This window comes from Mauremys reevesii, linkage group 22 (assembly GCF_016161935.1).
Source record: "Mauremys reevesii isolate NIE-2019 linkage group 22, ASM1616193v1, whole genome shotgun sequence".
NCBI classification, from domain to species: Eukaryota; Metazoa; Chordata; order Testudines; family Geoemydidae; genus Mauremys; species Mauremys reevesii.
In genome coordinates this window covers 23,248,999-23,263,477 of record NC_052644.1, presented here as the reverse complement: position 1 = coordinate 23,263,477, position 14,479 = coordinate 23,248,999, and the positions used below count along the sequence as shown (strand labels likewise).

Here is a 14,479-nt window from a genome sequence, read left to right as displayed (position 1 = left end):
GAAGGAAGGAAGCGAGCGGGAGAAGGAAGGAAGCGAGCGAAGGAAGGAGAGGGATGAGGAAGACAGTGGGAGGAGGAAGCGAGCGATAGGAGGAGAGGGATGAGGAAGAAGCGAGTGGGAGGAAAGAAGCGAGCGAAGGAAGGAGGGGGATGAGGAAGAAGCAAGCGAAGGAAGGAGAGGGATGAGGAAGAGAGTGGGAGGAGGAAGCGAGCGATAGGAGGAGAGGGATGAGGAAGAAGCGAGCGGGAGGAAAGAAGCAAGCGAAGGAAGGAGCGGGAGGAGGAGAGGGATGAGGAAGTGAGCGATAGGAGGAGAGATGAGGAAGAAGCGAGCGGGAGGAGGAAGGAAGCGAGTGGGAGGAGAGAGATGAGGAAGAAGCGAGCGTGAGGAAAGAAGCGAGCGAAGGAAGGAGAGGGATGAGGAAGGAAGTGAGCGATGGGAGGAGGGTGAGGAAGAAGCGAGTAGGAGGAGGAAGGAAGTGAGCGGGAGGAGAGAGATGAGGAAGAAGCGAGCGGGAGGAAAGAAGCAAGCGAAGGAAGGAGAGGGATGAGGAAGAAGCGAGCGGGAGGAGGAGAGGGATGAGGAAGTGAGCGATAGGAGGAGAGGGATGAGGAAGAAGCGAGCGGGAGGAGGAAAGAAGCGAGCGGGAGGAGAGAGATGAGGAAGAAGCGAGCGGGAGGAGGAAAGATGCGAGCGGGAGGAGAGGGATGAAGAAGGAAGTGAGCGATGGGAGGAGGGTGAGGAAGAAGCGAGTAGGAGGAGGAAGGAAGTGAGCGGGATGAGAGGGATGAGGAAGAAGCAAGCGGGAGGAAAGAAGCAAGCGAAGGAAGGAGGGGGATGAGGAAGACGCGAGCGGGAGGAGGAAGGAAGCGAGTGGGAGGAGAGGGATGAGGAAGAAGCGAGTGGGAGGAGGAAAGAAGAGAGCGGGAGGAGAGGGATGAAGAAGCGAGCGGGAGGAGGAAGGAAGCGAGCGGGAGGAGAGGGATGAAGATGGAAGCGAGTGAAGGAAGGAGAGGGATGAGGAAGACGCGGGGAGGAGGAAGGAAGCGAGTGATGGGAGGAGGGTGAGGAAGAAGCGAGCGGGAGAAGGAAGCGAGCAATAGGAGAGGAGTGAAGAGGAAGCGAGCGGGAGGAGGAAGGAAGCGAGTGGGAGGAGAGGGATGATGTTGGATTCGAGTGAAGGAAGGAGTGGGATGAGGAAGACACGGGGAGGAGGAAGGACGCGAGCGGGAGGAGAGAGAGGAGGAAGAAGCAAGCGGAAGGAGGAAGGAAACGAGCGGGAGGAGAGGGATGAGGATGACGCGGGGTGGAGGAAGGAAGCGAGTGGGAGGAGAGGGATGAGGAAGAAGCGAGCGGGAGGAAAGAAGCGAGCGAAGGAAGGAGGGGGATGAGGAAGAAGCGAGAGGGAGGAGGAAGGAAGCGAGCGGGAGGAGAGGGATGAAGAAGGAAGCGAGTGGGAGGAAAGAAGCAAGCGAAGGAAGGAGAGGGATGAGGAAGACGCGAGCGGGAGGAGGAAGGACGCGAGCGAGGGAAGGAATAAACCCTGCAGGCAGAGGACGGGAGGGGCCCAGCCGTGGCCGAGGAACTAGCGTAGAAAAAGCTCTGGGGACCAGCCTGACTCGTTCGCCAGTGTTGGGGGGCAAGGGGGGAGGGCTTGGTCCCCACCCCCCTCCCAGCGCTGGGCAGAGAACCCAGGAGTCCTGGCTCCCAGCCCCTGTAAAGAAATCAAGGCAGCACTGTAAAAACACAGGTTTATTCTGCTCCTGCCCCCCAGCTCCCCCTCCCAGCCCCCCCTCGCGTTATGTTGGTCTGGGGGTCAGCGCCAGGCACCCCGCGTTCCTGGCTCCGGGTACCCCACGTTCCTCAGCCTGGGGGGCCCTGGCAATGACAAAGAAGAGAGCGTGTTAGAGTCACTGGGACACTAGGCAGCCAGCCAGCACCCGGACGCCTGGGTTCGCGTCCCGGTTGCGGGAGGGGAGTGGGGGCTAGTGATTACAGTGGATGGGGGGCTGGCAGGAGCCAGGACTCCTGGGTTCTCTCCCCAGCCCTGGGAGGGGAAGTGGGGGGGGGGCAGGGGAGAGACCACCTGGTGGGGGCGAGGAGGGAGACAGAGCTGGGGAGAGAACCCAGGAGTCTTGGCTCCCAGCCCCCTCACTCTAACCATTAGGTCACACTCCATCTTTGTGCCTGTGATACCATCCACCCTCGCACGTTTGTTGCACAAGCCTCACGACCCGCGTGCGCTCATCTGAGCCTTTGCACGCTTGCTCCACAATAGATGAGGTCTGGGTGCCCCAGCCAGCCCCCTCGCACGCTCTAAGGCCTGGCCGTGCAGCAGGCTGCACCGGGGGTGAGCTGGGGGTGCTGGCTGGAGCCAGGGCAGGCTCATTGCACGCTCAGCACGCCAAGGGCTCAGCTTCCTTGCACCCGTCGCACGAGCAGCACGACTGACCACGCCTCTGGGGTCTAGTGGTTAGAGCAGGGGGGCTGGGAGCCAGGATGCCTGGGTTCTCTCCCTGGCTCTAGGAGGGGAGTGGGGTCTAGTGATAAGAGCAGCGGGGGGCTGGGAGCCAGGACTCCTGGGTTCTCTGCCGGCTCTGGGAGGGGAGTGGGGGCCGGTGGTTAGAGCAGGGGGGGGCTGGGAGCCAGGACTCCTGGGTTCTCCCCGGCTGAGGCCGCATGGGCGGGAGGCGATACCCACGTACCCGCTATTTGCCCGCAGGGGCCGCGTCAGCCCCGTTCTGGCGCTCGCTGCCCTTCTGCGAGAGGCGCGTGGAGGCGCTGACGGCCGTGGCCGCCGCCTTGAAGCTCCGCTTGCGCTTGGCCACGTTCTGCTCGGGGTGGAAGATGATGATGTAGACCTTGGGCACGTAGAGCATCCCCAGGGAAACTGAGGCACTGAGGCTCATGGAGACCGTGAGCGTCGTTGTCTGGATGTAGATCTGCAGGGGGGCAGAGACCGGGGTGTTTTGGGTGGCTGGTGCAGGGCTCATCCTCTCCAGCGGGGGGCACCTGGCGCCAGGACGCCTGGGTTCTCTCCCCGGCCCTGGGAGAGGAGTGGGGGCTGGTGGGTTAGAGCAGGGGGGATGGGAGCCAGGATGCCTGGGTTCCTATCTCTCGATCCCTCCCTCCTTTCTTTCACACTTGAGCCTTATTTTCTTTCTGTCTCAAAGCCTCAGCCATGGGCTCCCCCCCTCGCCAACTCTAAGCCATGGGCTCCTCTCCAGGCCCTCATCGTCCCGGACTCCTGGGTCCCCTCCCCTCCCCCCCCTCCAACTCCAGCCCCTCATCGCCCCGGACTCCTGGGTCCCCTCCCCTCTCCAACTCCGGCCCCTGGGCTCCCCGGACTCCTGGGTCCCCTCCCCTCTCTCTCTCTCCAACTCCAGCCCCTTGGCTCTCCCGGACTCCTGGGTCCCCTCCCCTCCCTCTCTCCAACTCCAGCCCCCGGGCTCCCCGCCGGGCCCGCGCACCTTCTCGGCGGACTGGGCGGTGCCGAAGAAGATGGGCACGAAGGCCAGCCAGACGATGCAGGTGGTGTACATGGTGAAGCCGATGGGCTTGGCCTCGTTGAAGGTCTCGGGGACGCCGCGGGCCTTGACGGCGTAGACGGTGCAGGTGACCATGAGCAGCAGGCTGTAGCCCAGGCAGCAGATGAGCGACAGGTCGGACATGTCGCACTTGAGCACCCCCCGGGCCGCCTCGGGGTTGGGCACCCGCTGCTCCTCGTAGTCGATGACGCTGTGGGGCGGCAGGGCCCCCAGCCAGGCCAGCGTCCCCACCAGCTGCACGGCGCTCAGGCTGAAGGTGATGGCCAGCTGCGAGGTGGGGCTGATGAACCGGGGCGGCGTCACCGCCTTCTTGCCCTGCTCGAAGATGCGGTAGATGCGGTTGGTCTTGGTGAGCAGGGCCGAGTAGCTGAGGGCCATGCCCAGCCCCAGGAAGAGGCGCCGGGCGGCGCACACCACCACGCCCGGCTCGGCGATCATCAGGAAGGTGATGGCGTAGATGAGGAAGATGCCCGTCAGCAGCACGTAGCTCAGCTCCCGCCCCGAGGCCCGGACGATGGGCGTGTCGTTGTGGCGCACGAAGGTGACCACCACGAAGGTGGTGCCCAGGATGCCGGCCATGGCCAGGCAGACGGGCAGCACGGCCCAGGGCGAGCTCCACTCCAGCTTGACGATGGGCGTGGGCCGGCAGGCCGTGCGGTTGGGGCTGGGGCGCATGTCGAAGGGGCAGGTCTCGCAGGTGAACTCGTCCAGCTGGTACTGGTACCCGTCGCAGAGCTCGCAGTGCCAGCAGCAGGGCACACCCTTCACCATCTTCTTCCGCTCGCCCGGCCCGCAGGGCAGGCTGCAGACGGACGAGGGGATGTCCTGCTGGCCCCCGGACCACTGCATCTCCTCGATCTGCCAAGGGAGAGCGCGGGCAGGCAGCTGGCTCCGGGGACGGGGGGCTGGGGAACGGCCACACCCGGGGAGGCCTTGCCTGAGGCTGAGATGCAGCCACCTCCTGGGAGGTGGGGGGACGCTGGGGAACAGTCGCACCTAACGCCACACAGGGACGGCTCGCCTGCTGCTGAGATGCAGCCACCTCTGGGGTGGAGCGGCTGGGGAACAGCTGCACATAACGCCGCATAGGCATGCTATGCCCACGACTGAAATGCAGCCACCTCTGCGGCAGGGCAGTTGGGAAATAGCAGCACATAACGCTGCATAGGGGCGGCTTGCCCAGGGCTCAGATGCAGCCAGGTCTGGGGTGGGTCAGCTGGGGAACAGCCGCACATAAAATTGCACTGGGATGACTCCCCTGCTGCTGAGATGCAGCCAACCCTGGGGCAAGGCCGCAGAGGAATAGCCACACATAACGCCACAGAAGGACGGCTTGCCCAGGGCTGGGATGCAGCCACCTCTGGGGTGGGGCAGCTGGGGAACACATGTGCACACGCAGCGCCCCCTCGCACTCACGTTCAGGCGCAGGTATTCGGTCCATTGCCCAATGGCTTTGTACCCGGGCACTGTGGTGTTGGTGAGCTGGTACTGGAAGATGTCGTAGCGCCCGGGGGCATCTCCGTTCTCGTTGAACATGACGGGGGTCCCGGCGCTGCCTGTGGGGTGTGAACAAGGGGGGCTGGATGCAGCTCGGCCAGTGCCCTTCACTCCTGACCCGCAGCCCCTGCTAGCCCGGCCCTGGGCTCCCCCCCACCAGTGCCCCTCACTCCCGACCTGCAGCCCCTGCTAGCCCAGCCCTGCCCCCCCCAAGTTCTGCCGGAGCCCCTCCCTGCCGCCCCGCAGCCCACCCTGACCCCCACACCGGTGCCCTCCCTGCTGCCCCGCAGCCCACCCTGACCCCCCCACCGGTGCCCTCCCTGCCGCCCCGCAGCCCACCCTGACCCCCACACCGGTGCCCGCCCTGCTGCCCTGCAGCCCACCCGGACCCCCCCACCGGTGCCCTCCCTGCTGCCCCCGCAGCCCACCCTGACCCCACCGGTGCCCTCCCTCCCGCCCCACAGCCCACCCTGACCCCCACCGGTGCCCTCCTGCTGCCCTGCAGCCCACCCTGACCCCCACCGGTGCCCTCCTCCCGCCCCGCAGCCCACCTGACCCCACCGGTGCCCTCCCTGCCGCCCGCAGCCCACCCTGACCCCACCACTGGTGCCCCTCCCTGCCGCCCCGCAGCCCACCCTGACCCCCACACCGGTGCCCTCCCTGCTGCCCCGCAGCCCGCACCGTTGAAGGTGACCCCGCGGATGTAGTGCAGCAGGGTGCGCCCGTCCACGGGGTCCATGCGCTCGCAGAGCCCGGGGGCGCCGGGACACAGGTCCAGGTGCATGTTGTGCAGGGCGTGGGCCATGGCGTAGACGGCGTCGATCACAAACTGCACCTTCCCCTCCTGCTCGTAGGTGGAGTCCCGCCCGATGCGCTCCTCACCTGGGAGAGACGGGCTCAGGGAGTGGGGCAGGGGCCTGGCCCCTCGCCTGGCAGAGACGGGCTCAGGGAGCGGGGCGGGGGCCTGGCCCCTCGCCTGGCAGAGACGGGCTCAGGGAGCGGGGCGGGGGCCTGGCTCCTCACCTGGGAGAGACGGGCTCAGGGAGTGGGGCGGGGGCCTGGCTCCTCACCTGGGAGAGACGGGCTCAGGGAGCGGGGCAGGGGCCTGGCCCCTCGCCTGGCAGAGACGGGCTCAGGGAGTGGGCAGGGGCCTGGCCCCCTCGCCTGGCAGAGACGGGCTCAGGGAGTGGGGCGGGGGCCTGGCTCCTCACCTGGGAGAGACGGGCTCAGGGAGTGGGGCAGGGGCCTGGCCCCTCGCCTGGGAGAGACGGGCTCAGGGAGTGGGGCAGGGGCCTGGCCCCTCGCCTGGGAGAGACGGGCTCAGGGAGTGGGGCGGGGGCCTGGCCCCTCGCCTGGCAGAGACGGGCTCAGGGAGCGGGGCGGGGGCCTGGCCCCTCGCCTGGGAGAGACGGGCTCAGGGAGCGGGGCAGGGGCCTGGCCCCTCGCCTGGCAGAGACGGGCTCAGGGAGCGGGGCGGGGGCCTGGCCCCTCACCTGGCAGAGACGGGCTCAGGGGCGGGGAACGGGCCCCTTGCCTGGCAGAGACGGGCTCAGGGAGTGGGGCGGGGGCCTGGCTCCTCACCTGGGAGAGACGGGCTCAGGAGCGGGCGGGGCCTGGCCTCACCTGGGAGAGACGGGCTCAGGAGCGGGCGGGGCCTGGCCCCTCGCCTGGGAGAGACGGGCTCAGGAGTGGGGCGGGGCCTGGCCTCACCTGGGAGAGACGGGCTCAGGGAGTGGGGCGGGGCCTGGCCTCGCCTGGCAGAGACGGGCTCAGGAGCGGGCGGGGCCTGGCCTCGCCTGGGAGACGGGCTCAGGAGTGGGGCAGGGGCCTGGCCTCGCCTGGCAGAGACGGGCTCAGGAGTGGGCAGGGCCTGGCCCCTCGCCTGGGAGAGACGGGCTCAGGGAGTGGGGCAGGGGCCTGGCCCCTCGCCTGGCAGAGACGGGCTCAGGGAGTGGGCAGGGGCCTGGCCCCTCGCCTGGGAGAGACGGGCTCAGGGAGTGGGGCAGGGGCCTGGCTCCTCCCCTGGCAGAGACGGGCTCAGGGAGTGGGGCAGGGGCCTGGCCCCTCGCCTGGGAGAGACGGGCTCAGGGGCGGGGTATGGGGCAGGGGCCTGTCCCCTCTAAGGGGCGCTGGGTCCCATCCGGCCCCAGGGCGGGCACTGGCTGGCTCAGGGGAACAGGGAATGGTGCAGGGGCCTGTCCCCTCTAGGGGGTGCTGGGCCTGATCCCCATCTCATTCTCAGTAGGCAGATAGCTGAGATTTGGGGTGTCTGGGCAGCATCTGCCCACCGTGGTGGGATCAGCTCCCAGCCCCCCAACCCCCTGGACTCCCCTGAGAGCTGGCTGATAACACCCCACGTGGGGGATTAGCTGGAGAGGGGGGGACTAGGGGGGTCAGTGTCTCCTTCCCCCGCAGGGGATTGGCCGCCCCCAAACCCCAACCCCGTCCATCCCTGAGAGATCAGCCCCCCAGGCCCAGCCCCCCGGTACCGGTGCATTTCCGAGCGGCCTCCTCCAGCTGCGCCCCCGGGCGGGTGAGTTTACATTTAAAATCGTCCTCCCAGAACTCGGCGAACCAGATATTGCGGCGATTGTTCTCCAGGGAGCGCGAGGTGAAATACTGATCGAAGCCTGCGGCGGGGAGACCGGGGGTCAGTGAGGGGCGCTGGGGGGCGGGGAGCACAGGGTTCAGTGAGGGGACTGGAGGGTGTGGTGCTGTGGGCAGCGGGGGGCCCGGCGGAGAGATTGGGGTGCAGTGCTGCGGGCAGCGGGGATTGGGGTGCAGTGCTGTGGCCAGCGAGGGGTTCAGTGTGGGGACTGGGGCGCGGTGCTGCGGGCAGCGGGGGTTCAGTGGGGAGACTGGAGGTGCAGTGCTGTGGGCAGCGGGGTCCGTGGGGATTGGGGTGCAGTGCTGCGGGCAGCGAGGGGTTCAGTGTGGGGACTGGGGGGGCCCGGTGCTGTGGGCAGCGGGGGGCCCGGCGGGGAGATTGGGGGGTGCAGTGCTGTGGGCAGTGGGGGTCTGGTGGGGGGATTGTGGGTGCAGTGCTGTGGGCAGCGAGGGGTTCAGTGGGGTGACTGGAGGGTGCAGTGCTGTGGGCAGCGGGGGCCCGGTGGGGGGATTGCGGGTGCAGTGCTGTGGGCAGCGAGGAGTTCAGTGGGGTGACGGGGGGGGCGCGGTGCTGTGGGCAGCGGGGGGTCCAGTGGGAGGACTGGAGGGTGCAGTGCTGTGGGCAGTGAGGGGTTCAATGTGGGGACTGAGGGGGCGCCGTGCTGTGGGCAGTGGGGGGTCCAGTGGGAGGACTGGGGCGCCGTGCTGTGGGCAGCGGGGTTCAGTGTGGGGACTGGGGCGCGGTGCTGTGGGCAGCGGGGTTCAGTGGGGTGACTGGAGGGTGCAGTGCTGTGGGCAGCGGGGCCCGATGGGGGATTGCGGGTGCAGTGCTGTGGGCAGCGAGGGGTTCAGTGGGGTGACTGGGGCGCCGTGCTGTGGGCAGCGGGGGGTTCAGTGGGGAGACTGGAGGGTGCAGTGCTGTGGGCAGTGGGGGGTTCAGTGTGGGAACTGGGGGGGCGCGGTGCTGTGGGCAGCGGGGGGTTCAGTGGGCGGAAGGGGGGGGCGCCGTGCTGTGGGCAGCGGGGGGTACAGTGGGGAGACTGGAGGGTGCAGTGCTGTGGGCAGTGGGGGGTCCGGTGGGGGGACTGGAGGGTGCAGTGCTGTGGGCAGTGGGGGGTCCGGTGGGAGGATTGGGGGTGCAGTGCTGTGGGCAGCGAGGGGTTCAGTGTGGGGACTGGGGGGGCGTGGTGCTGTGGGCAGCGGGGGGCCCTTTGGGGGGGTCCCTGTTACCGTCGATGGACGCCCGCTTGGGCAGGATGGTGACGGCTCCTTCGGCCACTTCCTCCTGCCGCAGGATGGGCGAGATCTTGGAGCCCCAGCTGTCCGAGCCGACCCACAGGAAATGCCCCGTCAGGTTGGCGCGACGCGTGGCCTCCAGCACCCGCCTGCAGGGGGCGACAGCGAGCGGGTGAGTCCTGAATTCCCGGGGGGCCGGGCCGGGGGGGGAGCCCCACACTCACTTGATGTCGTCCTCGTTGGCGAAGATGATGATGCCGCGGGCGTTGGGCGTCTCCATCAGCCGCTTGATCAGCTTGTCGAACTCGCCGGCCCTGGGCTCCCGCGGGATCTTCATGGACTGAGCGATGCAGACGCCGCCTGCGGGGGGCGACAGGGAGCCCCCGTCATGGGGAGCGGTGCCCCTCACTCCTGACCCGCAGCCCCCGCTAGCCCAGCCCTGCCCCCCCAGCCCTGCCAGTGCCCCCACTCCCGACCCACAGCCTCCTCCTAGCCCAGCCCTGAGCCTCCCCCCCAGCCCTGCCGGTGCCCCTCACTCCCGACCCGCAGCCCCTCACCGGCCTCGCGGGAGATCTGGACGAAGGCCTCCACCCCGCTTTCGCCGTAGTTGCCCTCGGAGGCCAGTGTGGAGACGTAGTTCCAGCCCAGCGCCTTCACCACGTCCAGCATGGCCTGGGCCTGGTACGAGTCGGGCGGCACCACCCGGGAGAAGTAGTCGTAGCGATTGTTGTCGCTGAGCTCGGGGGCGGTGGAGGCGTAGCTGATCTGGGGGATCTGGGGGGCAGAAGGGCAGGAGATCGACAGGGGGCCCCCGGCCCCCGCACAGACCCGGGGGGTGCCCAGAAAATCCCTGCACCCAGGAGCTTCTGGACTCATCAGTGGAGACCCGTTAGCCAGGGTGGAAGGAGATTGGTAGTAGAGCTGGGGTAGAACCCAGGAGTCCTAGCTCCCAGCCCCAACCTGCTCTCACCCACCAGCCCCCACTTCCCTCCCAGACCTGGGGAGAGAACCCAGGAGTCCTGGCTCCCAGCAACCCTCCTGCTCTAACCACCAGCCCCCACTTCCCTCCCAGAGCCAGGGAGAGAACCCAGGAGTCCTGGCTCTCAGGCCCACCAGACCCCACTCCCCTCCCAGACCTGGGGAGAGAACCCAGGAGTCCTGGCTCCCAGCAACCCTCCTGCTCTAACCACCAGACCCCACTGCCCTCCCAGAGCCGGGGGAGAACCACTGTGACTGGGGTGCATCTGGGATATCAGTCTGATCTTATCCATCCCCCATATCCAGGAGACCCCCGCCCTCAGCTCCCCCCCCCCCGCCACTCACGGCGAAGAGCCGCAGGACATTGGCCACCATGATGGAGACGGAGCTGGCGGAGGCGCCGACCACGGCCACGACCCGCTCGGGCCGGGTGAGGAGGGGGGGCCGGCCATCGGCACAGCGCACGTCCGACGTGTCCTTCTGGATCAGGGCCTGGACGAAGGTCAGCGACTGCTCCAGGGCGTAGGTGTCCCGGGAGCAGGTGTCCAGGATGCGGGCACCCAGGGTGAGGTTGGGGAGCACCTGGGGGTCGGCGTTGATCTGGTCCAGGGCGTAGAGCATGGCCTCCATGCGGTGGATCCCCTTCTCCTTCTTCACCTCGCCGCACGGCACCCCGGCCGGGCCCCGGGCGTGCACCGGGAACAGGCCCCCCAGCGTCACGTCCCCCTCGATCCGGATGGAGAAGGGCTGGGTGCCTTGCTGGGCCCCAGCCCCACAGCCCCACAGCAGCAGCAGCAGGGGGGGCCATGGCTGCCCCATGGCTGGGCTGGCCCCAAGCGCTTCACGGCCTGGAGGGGGAAAGGGGGTGGGGAAATGGGGCAAGCCGCAGGCTGGATGGGCCCTGGGGGCCAGGGGCTGGTTCACTTGGGCACCGTCCCTGGGACACCTTGTTGTTCCTGGTCCCCCGGCACGTGGCCAGCACTGCCCCGTTTGCCCCCGACCACTGGCCAGAACGAGACCCTCCCTGCTGTGGCCCTGGAGAGATAGAGGCTGTGAGGAGGGGCAGCCGGGCTGTCCTGGAGTGTAGCTATCGATCCTCACACCCACCATCTGTCCCTCCGCCCACCCATCCGTCCCACTACCCGTCCATCCATCCATCCATCCATCCATCCATCCATCCATCCATCCATCGCCAGACACCCCATCCATCCACCCATCTGTCCCACTACCCGTCCATCCATCCATCCTTCACCAGACACCCCATCCATCCATCCATCCATCCATCCCACTACCCGTCCATCCATCCATCCATCGCCAGACACCCCATCCATCCATCCATCCATCCATCCATCCATCCCACTACCCGTCCATCCATCCATCGCCAGACACCCCATCCATCCGTCTGTGCATCCATCCACCGCCAGACACTCCATCCATCGCCAGACACCTCATCCATCGGTCTGTGCATCCATCCATCGCCAGACACCCCATCCGTCCATCCATCCATCCATCCATCGCCAGACACCCCATCCATCCATCACCAGACACCCCATCCATCTGTCTGTCTATCCATCCATCGCCAGACACCCCATCCATCCATCCACCCACCCATCCATCACCAGACACCCCATCCATCCGTCCATCCATCCATCCCACTACCCGTCCATCCATCCATCCATCCATCGCCAGACACCCCATCCATCCATCCATCCACCCACCCACCCATCACCAGACACCCCATCCATCCGTCTGTCTATTCATCCATCGCCAGACACCCCATCCATCCATCCATCCATCCATCCATCCTTCACCAGACACCCCATCCATCCATCCATCCATCCATCGCCAGACACCCCATCCATCCGTCTGTCCATCCATCCATTGCCAGACACCCCATCCATCCATCCATCCATCCATCCATCCATCCTTCGCCAGACACCCCATCCATCTGTCTGTCCATCCATCCATCGCCAGACACCCCATCCATCCATCCATCCATCCATCCTTCACCAGACACCCCATCCATCTGTCTGTGCATCCATCCATCCGTCTGTCCATCCATCCATCGCCAGACACCCCATCCATCCATCCATCCATCGCCAGACACCCCATCCATCCATCCCTGCATCCATCCTCACACCCACCATCCCCCCATGCACCCCTCCATCCCTCCCCGCTCACAGGCCTGGTGGCTGTGGGGTGAGTTTCTCCCCATCTCACCGTCCCACTGTCCATCTGTCCATTGATTTGTCCACCCCCTTTGTTGTTTCCCACCCCTCCCCCCATGCCTGTTCCTTTTCAACAGCCCCTGCCCCCCCCGACACCCTGAGGGTGAGGCTGCCTGGCCCACCCTGGGGTGGGGTGGAGCAAAGGCCCTGTAGCCCCCCCCAGCCCCAGATGGGGTGTCTGGGAGGCAGGGGCTGAGCCGGGGGGGCTCTGTGCAAGGGTTTAGTGAGCAGAGTGAGCTGGGGGGATGCCTGGAGCTCCCATAATGCACTGGGAGAACCAGAATCCTGCCCCCCCACAATGCACCTGGGGGAAGTTGGCACCTCCCCTGCCCCATAATACACCATATGAACCAGGATCGTGGCCCTGCAGACTCTGAACCCCCAGACCCCCAACATCTCCCCCGGATCGACCCCTGAGCCTCCAACATCTCCCCCGGTTTGACCCCCTGAACCCTCAAACATCTCCCCCGGATCGACCTGTGAGCCCCCAACATCTCCCCCGGATCGACCCCCTGAACCCCCAAACATCTCCCCAGTCCAATCCCTGAACCCCCAAACATCTCCCAGTCTGACACCTGAGCCCCCAAACATCTCCCCCGGATCGACCTCTGAGCCCCCAAACATCTCCCCGGTTCAACCCCAGACCCCCAATGTCTCCCTGTTTTGACCCACTGAACCCCAAACATCTCCCCAGTTCGACCCCCTGAGCCCCCAACATCTCCCCTGGATCTACCTGTGAGCCCCCAACATCTCCCCCAGATCAACCCTCTGAACCCCCAAACATCTCCCCCAGTCCGATCCCCTGAGCCCCCAAACATCTCCCCAGTCAGACCCCTGACCGCCCAACATCTCCCCCAGTTCGACCTCTGAGCCCCCAAACATCTCCCCAGGATCGAGCCCTGAACCTCAAACATCTCCCCGGTTCAACCCCAGACCCCAATGTCTCCCTGGATCGACCGCTTGAGCCACCAACATCTCCCCCAATTTGACCCCTGAGCCCCCAACATCTCTCCTGGATCAACCCCCTGAGCCGCCAACATCTCCCCAGATCAAATCCCTGAGCGCCCAGACCCCCAACTTCTTACCCAGATTGACCCCCTGAGCCCTCCGAAATCTCCCCCAGATCAACACCCTCAACCCCCAGACCCCCAACTTCTTACCCCGATCAACCCCCTGAGCCCCCATGTCTCCCCAGATCAACCCCCTGAACCCCTCAAGATCTCCCCCAGATCAACTCTCTGAACCCCCAGACTCCTGGGGTCTCCCCCAGACTGAGCCCCTGAATCCCAAGGCCCCCAATGTCTCCCCCGGACCAATCCCCTGAACCCCTGGCCCCCAACATCTCCCCAGATTGTCCCCCAACTCCCCACGTCATATCACTCCCATCTCCCTGGATTGACCCCCCGAAAGCTACCTCAGATAAACCTCACTGACCCCTCCCCAAAACAACCCCCAGCTCCCCACACATCTTTCTTGCTTGGATCAACCCCCCCACACGACATCTCCCAAGATGGACCCCCCCAGCCCCCCAGTGTCACTCCCCGACCGACCCCAACATCTCCCTAGAACCCCACCCGACCCCCCAAGTTCCCTTTCACAACTCACCTGGACACAGGCTTCCCGGACTCCTGGGTTCTCTCCCCAGCCCCCAGCTGCATTGCCAGCTGGCTCCGGTCTGTGGCCCCTGCCCGGGGGAGGCAGGTCGGGGTCCCTTGGCTGGGACCAGCTGAGCCCCGTCCGTCCCCGTCTCCCGGCTGCGCTGGGAACAGCTGGGAGCTGCCAGGCGGGGGGGTCGAGAGGACTGGCTGGGGGGGGCAGGGCTACGGGCAGCGCATTCGTCCCTCCGCTGGCTGGCACCTTCCCTCCATCCCCGGCTCTGCCCACCCCCCTGCCCATCCCCCTGCCCAGCTCTGCCCACCCCCCTGCCCTGCCCAGCTCTGCCCCCCCTGCCCGGCTCTGCCCAGCTCTCTGCCCCCCCTGCCCATCCCTCTGCCTCCCCCTTTCACCTTCTCTCTCCCCCCCCGCTACTTTCACTCCCCCCCCCATCCCTCCTCTCCCCCCCTTATGCCAGGCCCGGGGGTGGGACTGACGGGAGCCCTGGGGCTGAACAGAGCTGACCTACATTGAGAGGCTGGACCCAGACAGCAGGGACCCCTGAGCCCCCCCAGCCCCCTGCCCTGGGAGCTGGTGCCCCCTCGAGGGGCCAGGCCCTGGGCCCCCTTCCCACCCCCCTGAGCCAGCCACTCTCCCCACCCCATGGGTCCATCTAATGGAGCATCCCATCCCCCGGGTGGGGCTGGTGGGGGGATTGTCCTGCTCAGAACTGAACAGAGCAAGTCCCACCTCATTTGACATGAAAATGGGGTCTAGTAGTTAGAGCGGGGG

The 14,479-nt window shown here is 66.7% G+C and overlaps 1 protein-coding gene across 1 annotated transcript; it reads right to left on the bottom strand.

Annotated features, from left to right (window-relative positions):
• Window positions 1-1,810: 1,810 nt before the first annotated feature.
• Window positions 1,811-13,723, bottom strand: LOC120388520 (metabotropic glutamate receptor 6-like). Its single transcript, XM_039510382.1, has 9 exons — window positions 13,700-13,723; window positions 9,113-9,248; window positions 8,883-9,037; window positions 7,535-7,675; window positions 5,727-5,927; window positions 4,965-5,104; window positions 3,471-4,406; window positions 2,706-2,942; window positions 1,811-1,878 (listed from the first exon to the last, which is right to left on the bottom strand). The coding sequence occupies exons 2-8, from the start codon at window positions 9,223-9,225 to the stop codon at window positions 2,709-2,711; spliced, it is 1,920 nt and encodes a 639-aa protein (XP_039366316.1). The 5' UTR covers window positions 9,226-9,248; window positions 13,700-13,723; the 3' UTR covers window positions 1,811-1,878; window positions 2,706-2,708.
• Window positions 13,724-14,479: the final 756 nt, after the last annotated feature.

Coding starts and splice junctions, on each gene's coding strand:
- LOC120388520 (XM_039510382.1), bottom strand. CDS start 9,225: ATGAAGATCCCGCGGGAGCCCAGGGCCGGCGAGTTCGACAAGCTGATC. Junction 5,105..5,726: donor CCGCGGGGTCACCTTCAACG/GTGCGGGCTGCG, acceptor CACACCCCACAG/GCAGCGCCGGGACCCCCGTC. Junction 2,943..3,470: donor CCGCCCAGTCCGCCGAGAAG/GTGCGCGGGCCC, acceptor GCCCCCCTGCAG/ATCTACATCCAGACAACGAC.